Source organism: Geotrypetes seraphini, chromosome 2 (genome assembly GCF_902459505.1).
Source record: "Geotrypetes seraphini chromosome 2, aGeoSer1.1, whole genome shotgun sequence".
Lineage (NCBI taxonomy): Eukaryota > Metazoa > Chordata > Amphibia > Gymnophiona > Dermophiidae > Geotrypetes > Geotrypetes seraphini.
Genome location: NC_047085.1, coordinates 507,565,583 through 507,589,712, shown reverse-complemented (window position 1 = coordinate 507,589,712; position 24,130 = coordinate 507,565,583). Strand labels below are relative to the sequence as shown.

General features: G+C 44.1%; 1 protein-coding gene across 1 annotated transcript; it reads right to left on the bottom strand.

The window, feature by feature from the left end:
* Positions 1 to 15: 15 nt before the first annotated feature.
* Positions 16 to 24,130, bottom strand: LOC117354971 (gastrula zinc finger protein XlCGF26.1-like). The gene is made up of 5 exons (XM_033932927.1): positions 23,926 to 24,130; positions 22,756 to 22,882; positions 12,190 to 12,309; positions 939 to 1,997; positions 16 to 377 (listed from the first exon to the last, which is right to left on the bottom strand). The coding sequence occupies exons 1-5, from the start codon at positions 23,947 to 23,949 to the stop codon at positions 16 to 18; spliced, it is 1,692 nt and encodes a 563-aa protein (XP_033788818.1). The 5' UTR covers positions 23,950 to 24,130.

The window sequence follows — 24,130 nt, the reverse complement described above, 5'->3', positions numbered from 1 at the left end:
AAGCTTTTCTTACACTCAGTACATGTAAAATGGTGAGTACCCTGGATGATTCCTCTGATGACACTTTAGATATGAGAGCCGAGTGAAGCTTTTATTACACTCAGGACATGCATACGGTTTGAACCCTGTGTGGATCATTTGATGACGTTTTAGATGTGCAAGCCGAGTGAAGCTTTTATTACACTCAGGACATCCATACGGTTTGTACCCTGTGTGGATCATTTGGTGACGTTTTAGATGTGCAAGCCGAGTGAAGCTTTTATTACACTCAGGACATGCATACGGTTTGTATCCTGTGTGGATCATTTGGTGACTTTTTAGATGAGAAAGACAAGTGAAGCTTTTATTACACACACTACATGCATATGGTTTGTACCCTGTGTGGATCATTTGGTGTTTTTTCAGAATTGAAAGCAGAGTGAAACTTTTGTTACATTCAGTACATATAAATGGTTTATACACTTTGTGGATCCCTTGATGGTTTTTCAGAGTTGAAAGCCGAGTGAAGCTCTTATTACATTCAGTACATATAAATGGTTTGTACCCTGTGTGGATCGCTTGGTGTAGTTTTAGAGTTGAAAGCCGAGTGAAGCTTTTATTACATTCAGTACATAAAAATGGTTTGTACCCTGTGTGGATCGCTTGGTGTATTTTTAGAGTTGAAAGCCGAGTGAAGCTTTTATTACATTCCGTACATATAAATGGTTTGTACCCTGTGTGGATCACTTGGTGTATTTTTAGAGTTGAAAGCCGAGTGAAGCTTTTATTACATTCAGTACATATAAATGGTTTGTATCCTGTGTGGATCGCTTGGTGTGCTTTTAGAGTTGAAAGCTGAGCAAAGCTTTTCTTACACTCAGTACATGTAAATGGTTTGTCTCCCGAGTGGATCATTTTGTGACTTTTTAGACCTGAAAGTTGAGCGAAGCTTTTATTACACTCAAGACATTCATACGGTTTGTACCCTGGATGATTCCTCTGGTGACGTTTTAGATGTGCAAGCCGAGTGAAGCTTTTATTACACTCAGGACATGCATACGGTTTGTACCCTGTGTGGATCATTTGGTGACGTTTTAGATGTGCAAGCCGAGTGAAGCTTTTATTACACTCAGGACATGCATACGGTTTGTACCCTGTGTGGATCATTTGGTGACGTTTTAGATGTGCAAGCCGAGTGAAGCTTTTATTACACTCAAGACATGCATACGGTTTGTACCCTGTGTGGATCATTTGGTGAATTTTTAGATTAGAAAGATAAGTGAAGCTTTTATTACACACAGTACATGCATACGGTTTGTACCCTGTATGGATCATTTGGTGTTTTGTTAGAATTGAAAGCAGAGTGAAACTTTTGTTACATTCAGTACATATAAATGGTTTGTACACTTTGTGGATCCCTTGATGGTTTTTTAGAGTTGAAAGCCGAGTGAAGCTTTTATTACATTCAGTACATATAAATGGTCTGTACCCTGTGTGGATCGCTTGGTGTATTTTTAGAGTTGAAAGCCGAGTGAAGCTTTTATTACATTCAGTACATATAAATGGTTTGTACCCTGTGTGGATCGCTTGGTGTGCTTTTAGAGTTGAAAGCCGAGTGAAGCTTTTATTACACTCAGTACATGTAAATAGTTTCTCATTTTTATGATCGCTTTTGTGTATTTGGATTTTTCCCTCATTCCTCTTACCATGGAGTAATGTAGAAGTCACTTTATCACTATTATTCATTTGGAAGGGTCTCTCTGCTAGGTGTCTCTTGTCCTCAGGGATGTTACTGAGTGCCCTGTCATTTTTCTCACACTTAATGACTCCATCTGTTATGTCTCCTGCAGGATCTCTCGGTTCCTTTGATTCCTGCTCACAATTCTTTGTGTTAATCTTCTGAGGGCTTTGGGAAACATTCTCATAGACATTTTCTGACTGGGTTTGAATTTGTTCCATGTCTACCAGATCTTCTCTTTGATTCTTTATTCTCTTCCATTCATGTCGGATCTGATGACCTGCTGGATATAAATAGTGGTTAGAGCAAACAAAGAAAAAAGACAGAAAAGCTTACCACAAATGCAGGTTGAAAACCAACTACAAAAGACCTCAGATTCCACTCACTGGCAGTGCGAATTTAAACTGGAACAACATAACTAGACAAAGGAGAACTCAGACCCCATTTACCTACCCTCCACTCAAAGGTACTCAGCGCAAGAAGATGTATGACAACCTACTAGCAACGCAAGCAGCGAAACTTAACCACTCCATCTCCATCATGCCGACATCAACAAATGACTTCAAATCATTTTGAAAAGAAATCAAAACCCTGCTATTCAAAAAATGGATCTAGATATCAATTCTCATCCCCTTGTCCTTCCCCTTTCTTGTAAATTTCCCTCCAAAGTCTCTACAACTCTTGTAATTTTCACTCCAAAGACTCAACCACGTAAACAGCACCCTAACGTTCACTTCAAAGACTCAACCACGTAAACAGCACCCTAACTTTCACTTCAAAGACTCAACCTCGTAAACAGCACCCTAACTTCCACTTCAAAGACTCAACCACGTAAACAGCACCCTAACTTTCACTTCAAAGACTCAACCACGTAAACAGCACCCTAACTTTCACTTCAAAGACTCAACCTCGTAAACAGCACCCTAACTTCCACTTCAAAGACTCAACCACGTAAACAGCACCCTAACTTCCACTTCAAAGACTCAACCACGTAAACAGCACCCTAACTTTCACTTCAAAGACTCAACCACGTAAACAGCACCCTAACTTTCACTTCAAAGACTCAACCTCGTAAACAGCACCCTAACTTCCACTTCAAAGACTCAACCACGTAAACAGCACCCTAACTTTCACTTCAAAGACTCAACCACGTAAACAGCACCCTAACTTTCACTTCAAAGACTCAACCTCGTAAACAGCACCCTAACTTCCACTTCAAAGACTCAACCACGTAAACAGCACCCTAACTTTCACTTCAAAGACTCAACCACGTAAACAGCACCCTAACTTTCACTTCAAAGACTCAACCACGTAAACAGCACCCTAACTTTCACTTCAAAGACTCAACCACGTAAACAGCACCCTAACTTTCACTTCAAAGACTCAACCTCGTAAACAGCACCCTAACTTCCACTTCAAAGACTCAACCACGTAAACAGCACCCTAACTTTCACTTCAAAGACTCAACCACGTAAACAGCACCCTAACTTTCACTTCAAAGACTCAACCACGTAAACAGCACCCTAACTTTCACTTCAAAGACTCAACCACGTAAACAGCACCCTAACTTTCACTTCAAAGACTCAACCACGTAAACAGCACCCTAACTTTCACTTCAAAGACTCAACCACGTAAACAGCACCCTAACTTTCACTTCAAAGACTCAACCACGTAAACAGCACCCTAACTTCCACTTCAAAGACTCAACCACGTAAACAGCACCCTAACTTTCACTTCAAAGACTCAACCACGTAAACAGCACCCTAAATTGTAATTTTTCCTGGAAATGTCCAGTTAACTTCTTTTGTAATCCACCTAGAACTGCAAGGTACTGGCGGAATAGAAGCCACTAATGTAATGTCATGTAAGTTCATCATGAGGCAGAGCCAGTCTATGTCAAGATGAATGAATAAGGTGACAGAAAGGTGCACAGATTATAAGGAGGATTTTTTGACCAATGACTGAAGTGACTCCATTCAACAGGCAGTATTACTATTTATCATTTCTATAGCACTGAAAGGCATACGAGCGCTATACATTTAACATACACGGTCCCTGTTCAGACAGGACATCTCAGGGTTGAGATTCTGGTAGAAAGAATGATAGAATGGGTAAAAGTATCTGACAGTGAGTGAGAGTTAAGAGTTGAAAGCTGCTTCAAAAAAGTGGATTTGAATACTGCTAGACAGAGCATGACGTATAGATTCGGGCAGCCTCTCCCAGGCATACAACGCGGCAAGACAGAAGGGACGGAGTCTGCAGTTGGCAGTGGAGAAGGGTACAGATAAAAGGGACTAACCCGATAAATGGCGTTCACGGGAGGGGGGAGCATAGGAGAGATAAGTGAGGAGATATATTGGGGGGGGCTACAAAGTGAATAGACTTGACAGTCAGTAAAAGGAGTCTGAACTGTATTCGGAAACGGATGGGGAGCCAATTAAGTGATTTGAGGAGAGGGGTAATGTGAGCATAGCAGCTCTCATGGAATATAAGTCATGCAGCAGCATTTTGAACTTATTTAAGGGGTGAGAGATGGATGCGTGGGAGGCCCGAGAAAAATACGTTGCAGTAGCCTAAGCGTGAGGTGATGAGAGCATGGATAAGGGTTTTGGTAGTGTGTTCAGAGAGGATAGGTCGGATTTTGGTAATATTATAGAGGAGGAAGTGACAGGTTTTGGTGGTTTATTGGTTCTGAGCAGAGAAGGAGAGAGAGAGAAGTCAAAGATCACATGAGGTTGCTTGTTGTTTATTCTGCCAATGAGGAAAATCTGAGGTCTTTATTAGAGAATGATACAGTGGTTGTTATCCACGACTAGCTGCGGGTAACCCGCCAAAATGGTGACCAAAAAAAAGGTCACCACGAGATCGGGGACAAGGCCATTCACCGCCCCGTGGAGCGGTGAATGGTTAGCACGCGCGGTGAACGAGCATGAACACGCAGTGAAGATAGTTCGATCCGGCAGCCCCCTCCCTCCCTCCTTTTCCCTTACCTTCTCTTGTTGAAACTGGCGATTTCTATAAGGCTATGCGCTGTATTACAGCCGGAGCCTTGAAGTTGCGTCGCGTTGCCTGCTGGAAAAGTCTCCTCCGACGCAACTTCCTGTTTCCGGTTGCATCGGAGGAGACTTTTCTAGCAGGCAAACCGACGCGACTTCAAGGCTCCGGCTATAATACAGCGCATAGCCTTATAGAAATTGCCAGTTTCAACAAGAGAAGATAAGGGAAAGGGAGGGACGGAGGGAAATCCACAGCTGGCCGGAAGGAGGGAGCCGCTGGACCGCGTGAAGGGTGCTGGGGGTGGGAGGATGGAGAGGAGAAGATGCTGAAGAAGGGGATGGGGCGGTGAAAGGGACAGCGGGGATGGTGACGGGGCGGTGAAGGGGTTGGCAGAGACGGGGACGGGGCAGTGAAGGTGACGGCGGGGACGGGGTGGTGAAGAGATGGTGGTCCGGGGACGGGGCAGTGACGGGGACAGAATTTTTCCCCGTGTCATTCTCTAGTCTTTATCCTCCTATCAAACTGATTTTTTTTTCCCTCCACTTTTATAGTTGTGGTCGGAGCTGCAGCCTCAGCACCCTGAGGTTGTGGGTTCAAATCCCACTCTGCCCCTTGTGACACTGGGCAAGTCACTTCATCCTCCACTGCCCCAGGTACATTAGAAACATAGAAACATAGAAGATGACGGCAGAAAAGGGCTACAGCCCATCAAGTCTGCCCACTCTGCTTACCCACCCCCTGTCTATGCCCTAGTGACCCAATTTCCTTATCTTGACCCTCGTAGGGATCCCACATGGGTATCCCATTTATTCTTAAAGTCTGGCACGCTGTCTGCCTCGATCACCTGCACTGGAAGCTTGTTCCAATGATCAACCACTCTCTCTGTGAAGAAATACTTTCTGGTGTCTGCAGCAGCCACTCTCTCCTTCTCTCCCTATTGGCTAAGGCTCTTAACATTTGCATCTCCTCTTCCTATAGGCTAAGGCTCTTTACACCTGCATTGTGATGTCATAGAACTTTCTGATTATAGAAACATGATGGCAGATAAAGGCCAAATGACCCATCATAGAAACATAGAAGATGACGGCAGAAAAGGGCTACAGCCCATCAAGTCTGCCCACTCTGCTTACCCACCCCCTGTCTATGCCCTAATGACCCAATTTCCTTATCTTGACCCTCGTAGGGATCCCATTTATTCTTAAAGTCTGGCACGCTGTCTGCCTCGATCACCTGCACTGGAAGCTTGTTCCAATGATCAACCACTCTCTCTGTGAAGAAATACTTTCTGGTGTCACCATGAAATTTTCCGCCCCTGAGTTTGAGCGGGTGCCCTCTTGTGGCCGAGGGTCCCTTGAGAAAGAAAATATCATCTTCCACTTCGACACGTCCCATGAGGTACTTAAATGTTTCGATCATGTCTCCCCTCTCCCACCGGGACAGATAGGAAAAATACTTGAAGTACCTGTATGTGAATCGCTTTAACCCTCTCCTTTACACAGAATTCCTATGAGTATCAGAGTTCTTACCGCAGCGGCCGGTGCGAAAAATGCTAGCGTGGCTTTCTAAAGAAGAGGGCGAGTGTAGTTGTAAAACTACAAAATTGCTCCCGAGAGAGGTGGTGGAGAGGAAAACGGTGACTGAGTTCAAAGAAGCGTGGGATGAACACAGAGGATCTAGAATCAGAAAACAATATTAAATATTGAACTAAGGCCAGTACTGGGCAGACTTGCACGGTCTGTATATGGCCGTTTGGTGGGGGATGGGCTGGGGAGGGCTTCAGTGGCTGGGAGGGTGTAGATGGGCTGGAGTAGGCTTTGACGGAGATTTCGGCAGTAGGAACCCAAGCACAGTCCCGGGTAGAGCTTTGGATTGTTGCTCAGAAATAGCTAAGAAGAAAAAATTAAAAAATTTTAATTGAATCAGGTTGGGCAGACTGGATGGACCATTTGGGTCTTTATCTGCCGTCATCTACTATGTTACTATGCATTGCATTGCAAGCATTTCATTCCAGACAGTGTAAGTTTGTGAGCTGGTTTTTTTAGAAAGAGGAATGGAGAGTTAAGGGAGTCAATTCTGTAGAATTGCCAAAAATCGGAGTGTTCTGACAGCAATATATAGGTTTCAAGATTTAGGGTATAGATAGAGGGTTATTATACAGGGTACTTCAGGATTAGGGCATAAACAATTTAGGTGGTGGAGAACTTACAGGTCATGGACCTGGGGGGCCACTGCGGGAGCATGATGGACCCCTGGTCTGACCCGGCAGAGGCAATGCTTATGTTCTTATGTTGTTATCCTGGTTATCAGATTTCTAAGTGGCTTACAATAATAAAGTTATAAAATTTGGGGATATACAAACTAAAATCATTACAAAATATACATTAGATACCCATTTATCTATGGTTGAACACACGAACAGTGGTGAAGGAGAAATTAGGTTCTTAACTGCTAATTTACTTTCTTTTAGCTTCTCCAGACCAGTAGAGGTTAATCTTTACAAATGGGTGTATATCCAATCATGACCAGCAGGTGGAGACTGAAAACAAAACTGATTATAATATTTGAAAGAAGATGGGTGGGACGGGTTATAATTTTTTTGTTTGTAGAATTTATATGAGAATTACAAGTGTTATTGTTACTAATGATATATTCCTGTACGCTTGCTGTAAGTTTTCAAAATGAATAAAGAATATTTAAAAAAAAGATATCCCCTTCTCTATTCTCATCAGTCTGCTGAATAGCCAAGCAGAACTAAGAACTGAAAACTGAAATAAACAATACTCCGAACAGGAGTAACAACTAAAGTACCCAAAATGCTGTTGGAAAATGTAGAGGAGGGATACCAAAAGGAAAATGTCTCCATAACTGGCCAGCTAAGCCAGCCGAGTCACAGCCGCTGTTCTTTAATTCTCCCCGGCCCTAGAAAAATACTAGAACCCGCAGCAAAAAACAAAACTGCCCGCACAACAGCCCTGACAACACAACAACAGACAGGGTGGGGTCCTCTACTGGTCTGGAGAAGCTAAAAGAAAGTAAATTAGCAGGTAAGAACCTAATTTCTCCTTCTTTAGCACTCTCCAGACCAGTAGAGGTTAATCTTTATGAATGGGACGTACCAAAGCAGTCCCCATCACGGGCGGGACACCCCAAAGGGCCGACACCAGAACACCCTCACCAAACACCGTGTCCCAAAGCGCCTGAACATCTACCCGGTAGTGTCTGACAAAGGAATGCAAGGAAGACCAAGCCGCAGCCTTACAAATGTCCACTGGAGGCACGAGCGAAGACTCAGCCCAAGAAGCCGCCTGACCCCGAGTGGAATGAGCCTTGAGAAACTCCAGAACAGGCTTCTGCCTCAGAAGATAAGCGGAAGCAATAGTCTCCTAGATTCAGCGCGCAAAAGTAGCCTTAGAAGCGCCAGCCCCCCTACGAGGGTCAAAGTCCAGTCCAGCCCGGCACAAGGAAGGAGGAGGATCTCCCTCGCACCGCCCAGCCCAGCCCAGCAACAACGAGGGAGGATCTTCGGGCACTGGCACGTCCTGTGCATTGGTGCTGGTGCCCAATCGGGTAAGAGATGTTTTGCGGTGCTGGGGGGGATGTAGGATCGCGGGGGAGGGGGGAGTGACGCGAGCGGGGGGAGGATGCCGGTTCGCAGGCCAGAAGAGTAAACGGGAGTGGGAGGAGGTTATAGCAGCATGCGCAGTATACGCGTGTGCGTGCTATATAAAAATTTTTTTTACAGTAATGCTTTGGACCTGCGCGCTATACGCGTATGCGTGTTATACACGTATGCGCGTTATATGCGTAAAAATACGGTAATTAGTGGGAGAGGCAGTAAGGAATGATTAGTGAGTTTGCTAAGACATTGGCGAGTAATAAATGTGTAGTGGGAGGAGGGGAGGAGTCTGGGTCGGAAGCATACTGGATGAGTGTGAAGGGAGGCATTTGGGTAGTGAATGAGCCCTGTCAATTTGAGGAGAAGGTGAGGTTGGTGTTTATGCTGCATCAGCCAAGTCCAGCAGGTAAAAACTACTGAACTCAATGAGTCGCACTGTGTTTTCCCTCGGAAGATGTTCTGCGGGGGAGAAGGGGGAGGGAAGCACAGGCGGGAGTGTCACACGTCTTCCGCTGGCCTCACACTCCAAGAGCCTCCTTCTCTTCACACGTATTCGGAGACCGGTCTCTCCTCTTCCGCTTCTCCAACCTCCTCCCAGTCCAGCGCGTCTCTCCCTGTCTCCTCCCTGTGCGCGCACGCTCGCTCTCAGGCCTCCCCACCCCACCATCCTAATGTCAAATTCATACCTGAGGCTGCCCACCACCACCACTTCTGCAGCTCGCTCACACTTTGATACCCCGTCTCCCCTGACGCGGCCCGCCTCGCCGGAAACAGGGAGTGGTGGCCGGGGGGGGGGGGGGGGGAGAGGGCTGGATGCTGGATAATCGGGGAAAACGACATTCAGAGGAGGGAGGCTGCGGGGCCTGTCGCGGACGGTCTCAAAGGCAAACGGAGAGAGAGGGAAGTAGCCCTCCCTCCCCCCCTTGCAGGAGTTATATGATCGGGTTGGGCGCGGCGTGGGAGGCCCCGACTGCCCCAGCTGAGTTGGCATGTGTGACGTAGGTAGTAAGCGCGCATTGTGACCAGCCAGGTATCCTCCCTGCTCTGGTCTCAGATAGGGAAAAAGAAAATGGAGCAGAAAAGAAAACTCGGAAAGGAATTGGGAAGGGTCAGATTGTTTCTGAGCCAAATAATGACATTGACCACCGGGGGAGCCCAAGAGGCCCTTGGAACACTGCCAGGGCTGACACTGCAGGGCGTCGCCCTAAAGTATTTAAACCTGGCCCAGAGAACAGGCAAGGAAGCAAGCTAGGGAGGAGGTTTAATCCTTTTCTCCCTAGGGAGTCCTCTCAGCCAAGCAGGAGCAGCAAACCAGTTCCAATGGAGGTGTTGGAGGAGGGTCAAGCTGAAGAGCCCATGTTTCCAGGAGAACAGCCCATGGAATTGGAAGAAGGTTTGTCAGAGTTTGCTCCTGAGGTGCCTGAAGCCATGCAGGTGGACTTTGCTTCCACCTTCAAACAGTGAGTGTAGTTTGTGGGTGCTGGACTGTTTGTGGAACATTTTTGTTTGCAAGCTAGGGAGTGATTTTTGGGAGAGGTTTTGCTGATATCTTGGGAGGGAATTGTGAGAGTCAAATTAAGGACTTTTGTGTGCAAAACCTATCACTCCCCTTTTTTCCTGGCAGTGAGTGAACTGGCCAGAGGCTTGGAGGAACTTTGAAACACTTGTGCTGTGAAGATAAGTGACTTGAACTATTTGGTTTGTTTTTTTTTTTTTTCTCTGTGAAACTGCCTGCTGTGGAGCAGTCAGTGCTAGGCCTGAATTGGGCTGCTATCCTCAGACACAGCTGAGGTTTCATCATTGTTGAATGCAAGGCAAGGACTGGATTGTAGGCTGTTTTTGCTTGCTAAGTTTGCTATTTTTTTCGTTTCTTTATGCTGCTGTATAAAACATTCTGACCAGCTTAGCAGCTATCTTGAAAAGTCTACTTATCTGGATACAAAAAGGAATAAAAATAATATTATTTCTTTGAATAATAATGGTGATGATTTTGTTTTGTTTTTGATTCCAGTTTGGAATCCGGTCCTGCAGGGTGGTTCCATTTCGGGCCACACGTCAGAGTGCTATATTGGGGTTTCCCCTGTAGGAATTATAAAGTACTGTTCTGCTCTACAGTGGGCCACAGCATGCGCATTCTTCCCAGCACATCCTGACAGAAAAGGGATCAGGGAACACGCGGCGCGAGTGCGCATGCGCGCTAAGCATTTTATTATTATAGATGTCTATGTCTACTGACTAAAGACTTGGCATCTTGTACGCCACTCCTGCAGTTCTTCCTTTTGTTTGCTGTTTGACATATCACTGCCGTTTCGTTGGATTTGTTGTTCTTGCTCTACTCATTGGAACACATTTCCCTCAATTTTGATATCTACGGAATGAACCTTCTTTAGAAAAATTCAAGCGCTCCTTAAAAAGCTTTCTGTACATTTTATGTAAAATTTGAAAATTAAAAATATTATATTAAAGTAATAAAAGGGTGGGGGGAGGGAGAGGGGGAAAATCAAATTTAGATATATAATGTATTAGATATAAAAGTGATACTATGTATTTATCAATTGTATTTTAATATTTTGTACACTTTATGTAAAATTTGAAAATAAAAAATGGGAAAAAAAAAATAAAAAAGCTTTCTGTACAAGGACGCATTGAAAACATAGACAGCATAACTTACCAAGTACTAAATCTTTAGACTTTAATGAATCTTATGAGTAGGTCGCCAAATTATTCTTTATTTTCTTCTTATGTGTTCCCACCATATGTGTTCTTCCCTAAATGTTTCTTTTTCTTTCCTTAAAGATTGTAGTTCATCCCCTTTGCCTTTTGTACCAGTTTGTATTAGAACTTAAATAATTTGTTTACAATGTCTTGTTTTGTCCTCCCCTTTTTTATTTTTTTTAAAAATTGTTATACGCATTGAAATATATGATATTGCGTAGATAACAAATCTTAATAAACTTGAAGATTAGATTCAAACGAGGTCTCAACATCATCTTATTTGAGGATGTCTTCAAACAATAACATGCTTCCTGGTGACTGGACTTGTCAGCGTTCTTTTCTTTCCTGTCCCCAGATGCATTTAATTTAATATTTTCTGAGTGATTTTAAAGTACTATTGTAAACAGCCCAGAAAGGTCTCTGACTGGATGATATATCAAGACTTATTAAACTTGATTTCCAGCAGTACTTATCCCACTAGTGCCACTAAAAATACGGACAAACCACCTCAGCATTATCTGGATAAGGCTGAAATAGTCTAGGATGTAGGAGTCTGTGTAGAACTGTGATTTAGAAGAGACCCAGGTGACCATGTACTAATAGCAAAAAGGCTCTCCTAACTTTATCCTGGTCGTGATCTGGGAAATATCTGGAATATTGATTGAGCATAATTAGGTTAACTTTGTATAAGTCAATTAAGTGAAGAAAGGGCACCGAAGTCAGACTGAGGAGAAAGAGGCAAATATTACGCTAAGTGACGTGTTAAAGTGACACATTTAGGGGTTCACAATTATGCAGCCAGCTGGACAACATCCAGAGAACCTGCTGCTTCTGCACACAGACCCAGTACACAGCAAAGCTCACAAAAGTTACAGCCCAAGATCTGGCACCACAAAACACACCTTCCTTCTGACTCCCTCACGACACGGTTTTGAGCTTCAAGATTTCTCACATGTGAAGTTACAGATAAACACTTTCCCTCTACCTTTCCAGAGATTACATTGTGTGGCCCATAGGTTAAGCCTTCCCTTACAGGTCAAGTGACTGTCCTCATCTATAAAGGGGCAGAACCCCCAGTGCTTTCCCTACAAAAGATGTCTATAGAAGGCATTTTTACCCCAGTCCCTTTTATTACTCCACTCACCTGAGCAGCTGTTTTTCCCAGTTTCTCTTTCCTCTGACCCAGGCTCACCCCTGATGTACGGCTCTTCCCCGCGTTCGATGTGGGATATAATCTTAGGGGTGACGGTTGGAGAACCTGTTGCTGGGGTAAGAAAATTGCATTAAATTAATTTTCTCAAATTTTTTATACCTCATAAAAGTAACAGAAACCTTCTTTACTCATCTTATTTATTTAATATTCTTTTTATTGAAATCAATGAAAAGTACAAACATCCGTACAAGAATAATAATTTCTGTAACAATGAACCATGCCCATCTTGTTCACAAGCCATTAACCACTGCAGGACCACACTTCCCCTTGGTCCCCTGCACCACCCTTCCTGCCCAACCCTCCTGTAATCTAACAAAAGATAGTATAACAACCCATGTATTGAATCCAATAAACCAAATTATAAATTGAGCAAGAGCTGACTTTCTCAGAGCCAGAGTCTCTCCCCCTCACCCCATTTTTTAAGGGGGTTGGGGAGATCTTCTCCTTGTATTTCTCAGAGCCAGAACATTCAGATAAGGGGTCCACACTTGAAGGAAAGCTTTACGCCTTCTCTGGAAACCAGATACAGCTCTCGCCTCCCACTGCATCAGGGCATGTAGTATGTTTCTCCAATACCACACGGAAGGAGGCTGTTCAGATAACCAATGATTCAAAATACATTTCTTCCCCATGACATAACACTTGCTGAAGAAAAATTTTTCCTGAGCTGGATACATATGTAAAAGAAAAAAATTACAAAACAGTATACCAGGAACAGAGATAGAAATCGCTGTGTTTAAAGTTTTTCCCAAAAGGGAAGCAACATCGCCCCAAGAACCCTGAATTGTTAAACAAGCCTACAGACTATGCACCTAAGAGTTTGCAGCAGAATGACATTTTATACAAAGCTGTGTCTCAACACTTCCCATGTAATAAGCTTGGCTTTGACGGACATAAGCACGCACGCATCATAGTACGATAACGACACTCTTGTAATTATGCACTACCCACCACTACTGGGATGCCCTTGAGAGCCCTCAGCAATATTGGCAGTGTTAAATTCCAGTCTCGATTTTTCTGCCAGTACTGCAGTACCCTGGAAAAGTTCCCAGGAGGCTTGTAGCTCAAGGAAGCCCCTATGGAAGTAGGAAACCGATATTCTGGTCTCCCCAAACTCCCAAGACAGGGAACCCACCGGGAGGGACCTCACATAACGTTGGACTTGTTGATAAGCATAGTGCGCTTCCATCCGGGATCCCTCTAGCAATCAATGTCTCATAAGAAAGTAGTGTACCCTCCTCCTGCAGAATGTGACATAATTGGAATATGCCCCTAGTCCTCCACTTGCTGAAAATAGAGGGCGCTGAGTCCCGGCGGAAAGGTTGTTTTGCCTACCAGCAGCATTAACACACTGATATGTGGATCCTGACCCCCAAAGAGAAAGAACTTGTTTCCACACTGCTCTGTGTGGGCCGAGAGACATCCTGAAGTTGTGCTTGTAAAAGATACACTAGGTACAAAGGATAAAAATAATCCCGCTCTAGGGCCACATCAATAAATAGATCTGTACCCAACACCCAGTCGTTAATATGATGTAAAAGACGAGCCTGATCATATAGCCGGATATCTGGTATACCCAAACCACCCCTGACCATGCTAGCCCACCTGAGATTAGGCTTTTTCCCACCCCAAAAGAACTTCAAAAGCAAAGAGCTGAGGGCTTGAATATCTTTCTTCAGCAAATATACAGGGAGAGTATGAACAACATAAAGCCACTTGGGGAACAGGATCATACGAAAAAGGTGTATTCTACCCAGCAAGGACAGCAGCAATCCCTGCTACTGCACCAAATAGGAAATAAGGAAGGGGAGCCACAGGCAACGTTGATAAATCACTGCCCAGTCCAGCAGATATTTCAGCCTGACAGAAGGTGAGGGCAACATCGGACCGGCACAGAGAGAAGGGGGGAGAACATGCTAGGCAAAGGAAGCCTCCTGGACTAACTGGGGTTTTTTTAAAGTACAAAGGGGGAGGGTATTTAAAGAAGTGCTAGATTGGGCGTGAGGGAGAGCTTATGGGGCCAGAAACAGAGGACAGAGAGACAGCTGGTGGGTCTGAAGGGAGAGAAATTGGACCTGGGGTGGTGTAGAGGAAGAAAGAGATACTTGAAGGAAGAAATGTTGGGAAGAGAAAGAGAGAAATGGTGGACCTGGGGGAGGGAGGGAGGCAGGGGGAGAGATGGAATGGGGGGCAGTTGGGAAGAGAAAGGGAAGAGAAGTTGGATCTGAGGATGGAAGGTTTAGAAACATAGAAACATAGAAAAATGACGGCAGATAAGGGCCTTAGCCCATCAAGTCTGCCCACTTCACAGACCCACCCCCCTGAGTCTGCTCTCCTGGAGATCCCTCTCCTAATGACCCATCCTTAACTCCATCCTCTTAAGGATCCCACATGGGCATCCCATTTACCCTTAAAATCTGGCACGCTGTTGGCCTCGATTACCTGTATTGGAAGCTTGTTCCAATGATCAACCACTCTTTCGGTGAAGAAATACTTTCTGGTGTCCCCATGAAATTTCCCGCCCCTGAGTTTAAGCGGATGCCCTCTTGTGGCTGAGGGTCCCTGGAGAAGGAAAATATCTTCTTCCACCTCGATACGTCCGGAGATGTATTTAAATGTCTCAATCATGTCTCCCCTCTCCCTATGTTCCTTGAGAGAGTAGAGCCGCAGCTTGTTCAGCCTCTCTTCGTATGAGAGATCCTTGATCCCCGAGACCATCCTGGTGGCCATCCGCTGAACTGACTCTGCTCTTAGCACATCTTTACGGTAATGTGGCCTCCAGAATTGCACACAGTATTCCAGATGTGGTCTCACCATGGTTCTGTATAATGGCATGATGACCTCAGGCTTCCGACTGACGAAACTTCTGCAGATACAACCTAACATTTGTCTTGCCCTAGATGAAGCCTTCTCCACTTGATTGGCAGCTTTCATATCTGCACTGATGATCACTCCCAAATCTCGTTCTGTTACAGTCCTAGCTAAGGTTTCACCATTTAAGGTATAAGTTCTGCACGGATTCCTACTGCCGAGGTTCATGACCTTGCATTTCTTGGCGTTGAAGCCCAGCTGCCAGGTAGATGACCAACGTTCCAACAAAAAAAGGTCATGCATCATACTATCGTGTAAATCAGAGCCGCTTACTATGTTACATAGTTTGGCGTCGTCAGCAAATAGAAACATAGAAAAATGACGGCAGAAAAGGGCCAAAGCCCATCAAGTCTGCCCACTCTATTGACCCTTCTCCTTGATTTTGCTCACCACCCCCTGCCCTTACCTCATTAGAGATCCCACATGAATATCCCATTTATTTTTGAAATCTGACACGCTGTTGGCCTCAATCACCTGCCGTGGGAGTTCATTCCAATGATCGACCACCCTCTCAGTGAAGAAATACTTTCTGGAGTCACCATGAAATTTCCCTCCCCTGATTTTCAGCGGATGCCCTCTGGTGGAAGAAGGTCCTATAAGACGGAAGATATCCTCTTCCACCTCGATACGACCCGTGATATATTTAAATGTCTCGATCATGTCCCCTCTCTCTCTTCGTTCTTCAAGTGAGTACAGCTGCAATTTATTCAGCCTTACTTCATACGGAAGATCTTTGAGCCCCGAGACCATCCTGGTGGCCATCCGCTGAACTGACTCCTAAGTCAGGTCCCCTATGAATAAGTTGAAAAGGAGCGGGCCCAAGACGGAGCCCTGCGGTACTCCACTTGTCACTTCTGACGTTTTAGAGAGGGTACCGTTAACCACCACCCTCTGAAGTCTACCACTTAGCCAATCCTTGACCCATGCAGTTAGCGTTTCTCCCAACCCCATCGATTTCATCTTGCTCAACAGCCTATGGTGAGGGAGAAATGTTAGGCCTGTGGATGGAAGGCAGAGAGATACAGCATCTCTCTTTTTTCCCTCCATTTCATTGTTCAGCATCAAAAGGGGAGGGAAGAAGAAAACCAGAAAAGAGAGGAAGCAAAATGTTGGACCATGGGAAAGAGGAGGAGAGATGGATTCATGGGAGGGCAGGAGGGAAGAGAGCTGGGATAAGAAAGAAGATGGAAAGAAAGGGACAGGGAGTTATAGCCTGACCAGTGTAGAGAGGGAGGGGGATTCTGAAAGTGGTGAGCTATGCGGATGAGGTTAAAAGGGAGATGACAAGATGACTGAGAGAGCAGTTAGTACAGTGGTAGAAATGTGATAATGGGGAGTAGATAGAAAGAAATAGGCTGGGAAAGGAGTGAAATAGAACTAAAAACATTTCTATTCCGAGACGCTTTTTTTTTTTTTTTTGACAATCTTTTACCCAACCTACTGTTTTAGCCTTTATGACTTACCTATCCTATATTTATTGTAGTTCTTCCCCATCTGTCCTTTTGTAGCTGTATGTTTGTGTAAGTCACTTGTCTTCCCTGTTTTAAGATGTTTAACCTGTTTTTGTGTAATTTTATTATGTTAACCGCTTAGAAATTGGATTAAGCGGTCAAACAAATTTTTAATAAACTTGAAACTTGAGAGCTAAGGACTGAGAGAAAATGGAGAACTGAGAGGTAGCTGAACATTTAAAAAGAAAAAGGGGAGAAAAAAGGCAAGATTTGAGTGGACAAGAGGCAAAAAAGAAAAGATAAAGTTAAAAAAGCTGAAAGGGAAAAATCAATACGTTGGAGACAAGCATAAGGAGGAAATGGAACAAGAGAGAAGAGGAAAAAAAAATGGACATCAGACACTGGAAAGAGAATTAGTTGAAGATAGACAAAAAGCAGAAAGAGAAACTGGGACCAAGATGATGGAAAAACAAAACATCCAGACAAGGTAGAAAAAATAGTTTTATTTTGAATTTATTAAGTGGAATATGTTAGCTTTGGGATATGTACATCACAATTATTTTTGTATTCAGTGGCGTAGTCATATACAGATGATTTGGGGAGGGACTGGAGCCCAAAATTAGTTGATGGGCACCAAAGTTTCTCCCTGCCTGAGTGCAATTTAGAAATACTTGAGCTAGTGGGGATTCACAAGCCCTGCCAACTTTAGACATCTTCCTCCAGTCTGGCAACCCAAAATCTCCAAACTTTGCAGCCAATGGCAATATCTTGAAGCTGCTACTGCTTTCATACAAAGTCCAGTGGTATATGGGGAAAACCAGAAAACTGGTACTCTACTAAGAAGAGTGATTAAAAAGGAAGCATACACAAGTCAGAAAATCACTCAAAAGGTGTAATGATGAGATTCATACTTCTAGAGAACAAACACACTTAGAATTCAAAAATATGCTCAGAGACATGAAGGAGCCACAGCCCCAAGAGAAAATTGCCTCACCATCCAATCATTGCATATTATAGATTCAAGTGAAAGCAAAATTTGTTGCTGTAAACTAGCATAGAGCGAATTTTCTTATACTTTAAGCTGTTACAAGCAAAACACTTAGCTTGATCAGAAGTTCCGACGGGGCCCGTTTCGATCCTGCGTCAGGGAACCGAGTGGAGCACTCAACAAACTCTCAAAAAATGTGATGGTGTCTCTGAAAACATGAATAAAATGCAAAAATTCAAGTTTCGTTCATATATACGAGCCTCCTTGGAGAAATCAGTGGCGGAGGCTCGTATATATGAATGAAACTTGATTGTTGTCATCCAAGATTAAAAACAGGCTTTAGCTAACAGTCAGTTTCTACGAATACGATGCATCTGTTCGACGGTTGAAGAAGTTTAGAAAGAAGCCATCATTCTCACAGATAAGAGTCCACAATAGGCACTACCCCTTACATGCTAATCCTCAATGGTTATTGCAACCTCAACCTAAACAGCCTGTGGAAAAGCAGGTATTTGTTTTGACCCATTCAGATAAGGCTGCCAAGGTAGCGCGTATTATTCGCCAGCACTGGTATGTATTAACAACTCATGAAACATTTAATAAGGGTCCCTGCATAGCCTATAAAAAAGAACAAGAAATTTAGCTAATTTTTTTTTTTTATCTAGCACCAAGAACCGCCAGTATTCCAGTAACACTCTTTCAATGGGTAGTCATAAACTGTGTGGAGATTGTAATATGTGTACTATTTCTTTAAATTGTTCATCTTGGACCCATCCACAGACCAACAAGACAAATGGATTTCATCACAGGACCATCTGTAAGTCATCTTGGGTGGGTCTACGTCAGTGTTTCTCAACTCGGTCCTGGAGTACCCCCTTGCCAGTCAAGTTTCAAGGATAGAATACTGTGTCCAACACTGGTCTCCATACCTTAAAAAGGATATAACTCTGCTGGAGAAAGTGCAGAGGCGAGCTACGAAACTTATTAAAGGAATGGAACATTTGAACTACAAAGATCGACTCAGGAAACTGGGACTGTTTACCCTTGAGAAGAGAAGACTGCGAGGGGATTTGATTGAGACTTTTAAAATATTAAAAGGATTTGATAAAATAGACCAAGAAGCAGCATTACTGACATTTTCAGATGTGACACGGACAAGAGGTCATAGCCTGAAACTGAGTGGCAGCAGGTTCAGGACAAATGTCAGGAAATTTTCTTTCACACAGCGCATGGTGGATGCTTGGAATGCACTCCCGGAGGAGGTTGTGGAGGAGACTACTGTACTGGGATTCAAGCGCAAGTTGGATGCCTTCCTTCTTGCATATCATATTGAGGGATACGGTAAATCCAGGTCTCCATATAGGAGTACCTAAATGGGCCGCCGCGTGTGCGGATCGCCGGACTAGATGGACCTCGGTCTGATCCGGTGAAGGCGTTTCTTATGTTCTTTTATCCATAATGAATGTGCATGAAAGAAATTCTCGTATAATGGAGACGGTGTGTGCAAATCGAGTTTACGCATATTCATTGTGGATATCCTGAAAACCTGACTGGCAAGGGGGTAACTCCAGGACCGAGTTGAGAAACACTGAGCTACGCGATCATGTGCCCCTGTGAACTTCTGAATGTTGACCACACTACTAGGACAAATGAAAACTAAATTAACAGAGCACAAGAGCAGGCTACATAGGTCCCTCACTGTTTAAGCTTCCAACATCGTTTTGAAGATCTCAGATGGTTTGTCATCGAGTCCATTGCAGATTCCTTTCATGGCAATAAAAAAACACCACATACATTTGCCTGAACAATATTGGATTTTCGAGTTAAACACTAACTTCCAGAGGATTGAATGATGGCATCAAGTGACCTGCTATCACTTAGTTTCATTTCATTCTTTGCTTTGACTTGTTAGGCATTCATTTGTCTGTTTTGTTTCTTCAATAAAGCTTTTCCGGTGCTGTCATGCTGTGAAACGTTGAAAGGCTTTACCTCAGCAGCCCCCTCCCCTTCGGGCACTGGTCTGCGGGAGCACACACGCTTTCAAACCTGCTCAGATAAATGAACGTTGGACGGCCGGGAAGAATTTACCTCAGTGGCCGCGAAACGAGCAAGAGAGGAGCGTTACAATTAACCAGCCAAGTGGCGACATTTTGCAACAAGCCAAGAGCTCAACAAAGATAAGCTATTAGTTTGAGCTTCCATATGAAAAGTGCAGATTGAGAGTTTTTGAGGGACAGGCTGCTAACAACCGTTAGTATTTATTCACTTATTTGTTAAGAAATTTCACGGATGGTCATAAAATCACAAGTTTATTTAAAACACACACAAGGGTGGTGCGATGATGGTGTGTAGCATACAGTAAAAACCCCGGTTCTTTGCTTTTGTGGAGAATCTTTGGCATGTTACCATTCGCAGCTCACCTTTGCTTTTGTTTGGGACTGTTCCTCACTACTTTCCACGTTCTAAAGGAGTTGCAGCTTTCCTTAAGTGGTCTATCCAGATTGCTCTGAAATGCATCTTGCTGAAATGGCTTGAGGCCGAAGCTCCGGACTATTCCCTTTGGAGATGCCGAATGATTTCTCTTCTGATGTGGGAGAGGAGGGATGTGACTGATTTGTCTTCTCGCCAGGGCCGCCTTTTCCAGACCACTTGGGAACCTTTTTGGACTACTTTGACCCCTCTGGCTCGTAGCCGGATACTCAATTGATGATTCTTGTTTGTACCTATCCTTTTGTTTTGCTTGGTGTTTACTTTTCTTTTCTAATTCTTTGCTGCTGTGTATTTGGAAGGAGGACCCAGGGGTGGGAATGGGGGTGGGGGGGGGGTGCTTTCGTTGGGGTTTGGGGGGGTTCTTTTGGGGACATTTCATACTCTGTTGAGCTGGTTTTGTACTTTGTTGTGTTGACCTGTTGCTTTCTTGATTGCTCAATAAAAATATATTTGACAGTAAAAACCCCGGTCCACTAGTTAAGCAACTGAGCTGATGCTTTCACACTGAGGACATACTTTCAAACTAATATTTTATTTCGATTGTGGGTTATTGAATCTTGGTTTGTTGAGTTTGCCCCTCTGATTACTCCCAACTTCCACGAAAAACTTTTAGCTCTGGTTTATGCTTAGTGTTCTTCATTTTAGGGGGTTTTGCATTGATACATCTCCCAGTCTAGGCACAGACAGGAGAGGGGGAGGGGCAGAGAAAATGTGAGAAGGTTCTAATACACACAAGCAGGCAGCTTAAGCAGCAGCCAATCAAAACCTTAGGTTCAACTGTGAGTGTAATTAAACAGGTGAGGAAGCAGAAGCCAGACAGAAGGAGCTTCATCCCTAGAGAGAGCTACTTGTCCAGCCGGAAACTGAAGCCAGATAGAGGGAACTTCATCCCTAGAGAGAACTAATTGCCCAGCAGGAAACTGAAGCCAGATAGAGAGAGCGTCATCCCTAGAGAGAGCTACTTGTCCAGAAGGAAACTGAAGCCAGATAGAGGGAGCTTCATCCCTAGAGAGAGCTACTTGCCCAGCAGGAAATTGAAGCCAGATAGAGGGAGCTACTTGCCCAGCAGGAAACTGAAGCCAGATAGAGGGAGCTTCATCCCTAGAGAGAGCTACTTGCCCAGCAGGAAACTGAAGCCAGATAGAGGGAACTTCATCCCTAGAGAGAGCTACTTGCCCAGCAGGAAACTGAAGCCTAAACACTCCACTGCACAGAAACAGCAGGGCCGTTGCAAAATGCCCTGAGCTCTTCCAGCCACTGAAAGGAGAAAGGCTGACAAAGGAACTTCCAAAACCCAACAAAGCAGATGAGCATCTCCAGGATATGAGCCTAATACCAGATAGTCAGGCGATAACACATGCTTTCGGCATCTGGGGAAAGTGAAGCTGAGCCATGGTTAGACGAAGGTATGAGTTATGATTAACGTGCTTCTGTAAGCTCTGCGAAGACTAGGGAAATGAAGTGGGAACCAGAATGGTGAATGAATTTGTGTGAATGCTGTGCTAAGAGTGTTAAGCCAACGAGGAAGGAAGGCTAACATATTTTCAATAGCACTTTAGTTACTTGAAGTGGAAACTAGAGTGGGGGAGGGAATCCTTAACCCTTTCCTACCTTTATGTTCCTTGTGCTAGTAATAGCAGTGCTAAGACTTAAAAGCATAAATTGAAGCTGTTGAGGCAACCAACCATGTATAAAGATCTAATCTAATCTTTAATTTATGGATACCATTATACCACACTCTCCTCCAAGGCATAGTGCTGTCCATAAATTAAAGATTAGATTAGAATACTTCTTTATATATGGTTGGTTGCCTCAACAGCTTCAATTTTAGCCTTCCATGCAATCTCCTCCAGTTTCCTCATATCCTACCCAATGGGCAAATCACAGATCCAACTCCAGAACTTCACCCCCAACTTCTTGCACCCATTTAACTACCACTGACCAGTACTTGCAGGCCCTTAGTACACAATCCACCAAAAATGATAAAAATCCCCATTACTTCTGTAGCCACTCCAACATCTTCCATCTCACTCTGACACCATTTCTGAAGCTCTACTGGTGTAACATGAGTTCTCTAGAGTAACTTATAGTCTATTTCTTGATCCCTTTGTCCCGTCTTCCCTTTCCCATGAATTCCTCACATTTAATGACTTCCTGTATATCCCGCTTCTCTTCTCATTCTGTATAAAACTACTCACTTGTAAAAAGAGGATAAAACTAGCATCTTCAGACCACAATGTTCCCTCAAGTTCCAAATTCCCTCAGACTTCCCCAGTCTATAGTCACTTCACCCCTTTGCTTCCCACCTGTGAAACTCCCTAAACATCATCCCAGGAATGAATTTTGGATTATGTGTAATGGCCATCAGCCCAGAATAGCGATTGTCATCTAATAGTATATCCCTTACTTCGTCCCAAATATCCAGCATTAATTGGGTTCCTACTAACATCCCCTGTAAGGGCCTAGTAGCCATAAACCTATACTCTAAAGCAACTTCTCCTAACATTTCCTGTTATAATTTAACACAGAACTTTTTCTCATCTTCTGTGCAATAGGCTACAACTGCCTAGAGTGGCGCTACCCAGTTATATAGTCCTCTATGTGCGAGATAACAACACCCTCATGGTTTCATTTAGGTTCATCACATGAGACAATCATAATCAAAATTGCTAATAAACATGTAAATTTATATCTTACCCAGAGAGATCAGGGTCTGATAATTCTCCTTCATCACCTCCCTGTAGAGCTCTTTTTGCTCTTCATCTAAATACTCCCACTCTTCTTGGGAGAAAGAGATAGCGACTTCCTCAAATGTCACCTGCATCTGAAATAGAAATCAGAAACATACTCAGCATCTTCTGCAGCACTTCCCGGAAGAGGCTTCCCAGTGTTGGTGCTCATTGGGGTGGAGGAAAATATGCCTGGAAGCCCTGAATATGTATACCCTAGAGGAAAGGAGGGACAGGGGAGATACTTGAAGGGTATTAACGTAGAACAAAATATTTTCCAGAGAAAGGAAAATGGTAAAACCAGAGGACATAATTTGAGGTTAAGTGGTGGTAGATTCAAGAGCAATGTTAAGAAATTCTACTTTACAGAGAGGGTGGTGGATGCCTGGAATGCGCTCCCGAGAGAGGTGGTGGAGTGTAAAACTGTGACTGAGTTCAAAGAAGCGTGTGATGAACACAAAGGATCTAGAATCAGAAAATATTAAAAATTGAACTAAGGCCAGTACTGGGCAGACTTGCACGGTCTGTGTCTGTGTATGACCGTTTGGTGGGGGATGGGCTGGGGAGGGCTTCAGTGGCTGGGAGGGTGTAGATGGGCTGGATTAGGTTTTAACGGAGATTTCATCAGTTGGAACCCAAGCACAGTACCGGGCAGAGCTTTGGATTATTGCCCAGAAATAGCTAAGAAGAAAAAAATTTAAAAAATTTAAATTGAATCAGGTTGGGCAGACTGGATGGACCATTTGGGTCTTTATCTGCTGTCATCTACTATGTTACTCTGTTACTATGTAAAATTTACAATGACATAACCCAGAGTCCCAGAACAGAGTTATATTTCAGGAGATCTTCCAGTGCTGGGGTGAGCATGACAGAGATATTTGTAACACAACCCCAGAGGAGGGTTAGATTTCAAGTGAGCTCTCATTAGGGCAGAGGAAGAGATTTTTCTGTGTATATAATTTGCAGCCAGAGCAGGACTATAGCAGTAGAAACCAATTACACCCCAAATCTCCCTTTGTGAGACTCCTGATCTCTCTCCTTCCCCTCAGGAGGGTCCCAAAGTGCTTTTCCTCAGCCCCAGCTCTAGCTCTGACTCTGCAACATCCCAGGACAGAAGGAGTTGGGGGGAGTCTCCCACCTGGGCAGAAGCTCCTGCAGGCATTTTCCTCTCGGCTTCTGTAGTTTGCAGGATTAGAAATTAACGTGAGGCTCTTTCTCTGGCCGAGGGTTTGTCTCCTGCAGTGTCAGAAGAAGGAACAAAGGGACGGGAAGTGAGGTTTGGAGCTCTCAGGCTCGCTTCCTGTTGGGCTCAGGCAGATGACATCACAAAGGGGGGGGGGGAG

What these genes read in the sequence shown, in the direction of transcription:
- LOC117354971 (XM_033932927.1), bottom strand. Translation starts at nt 23,949, where the DNA reads ATGCCTGCAGGAGCTTCTGCCCAG. An exon ending in CTGCAGGAGCTTCTGCCCAG is followed by an intron (nt 22,883 to 23,925) that starts GTGGGAGACTCC and finishes TTTCTATTTCAG; the next exon opens with ATGCAGGTGACATTTGAGGA. An exon ending in ACCGTATGAATGTCTTGAGT is followed by an intron (nt 378 to 938) that starts GTAATAAAAGCT and finishes TGATCCACACAG; the next exon opens with GGTACAAACCATATGCATGT.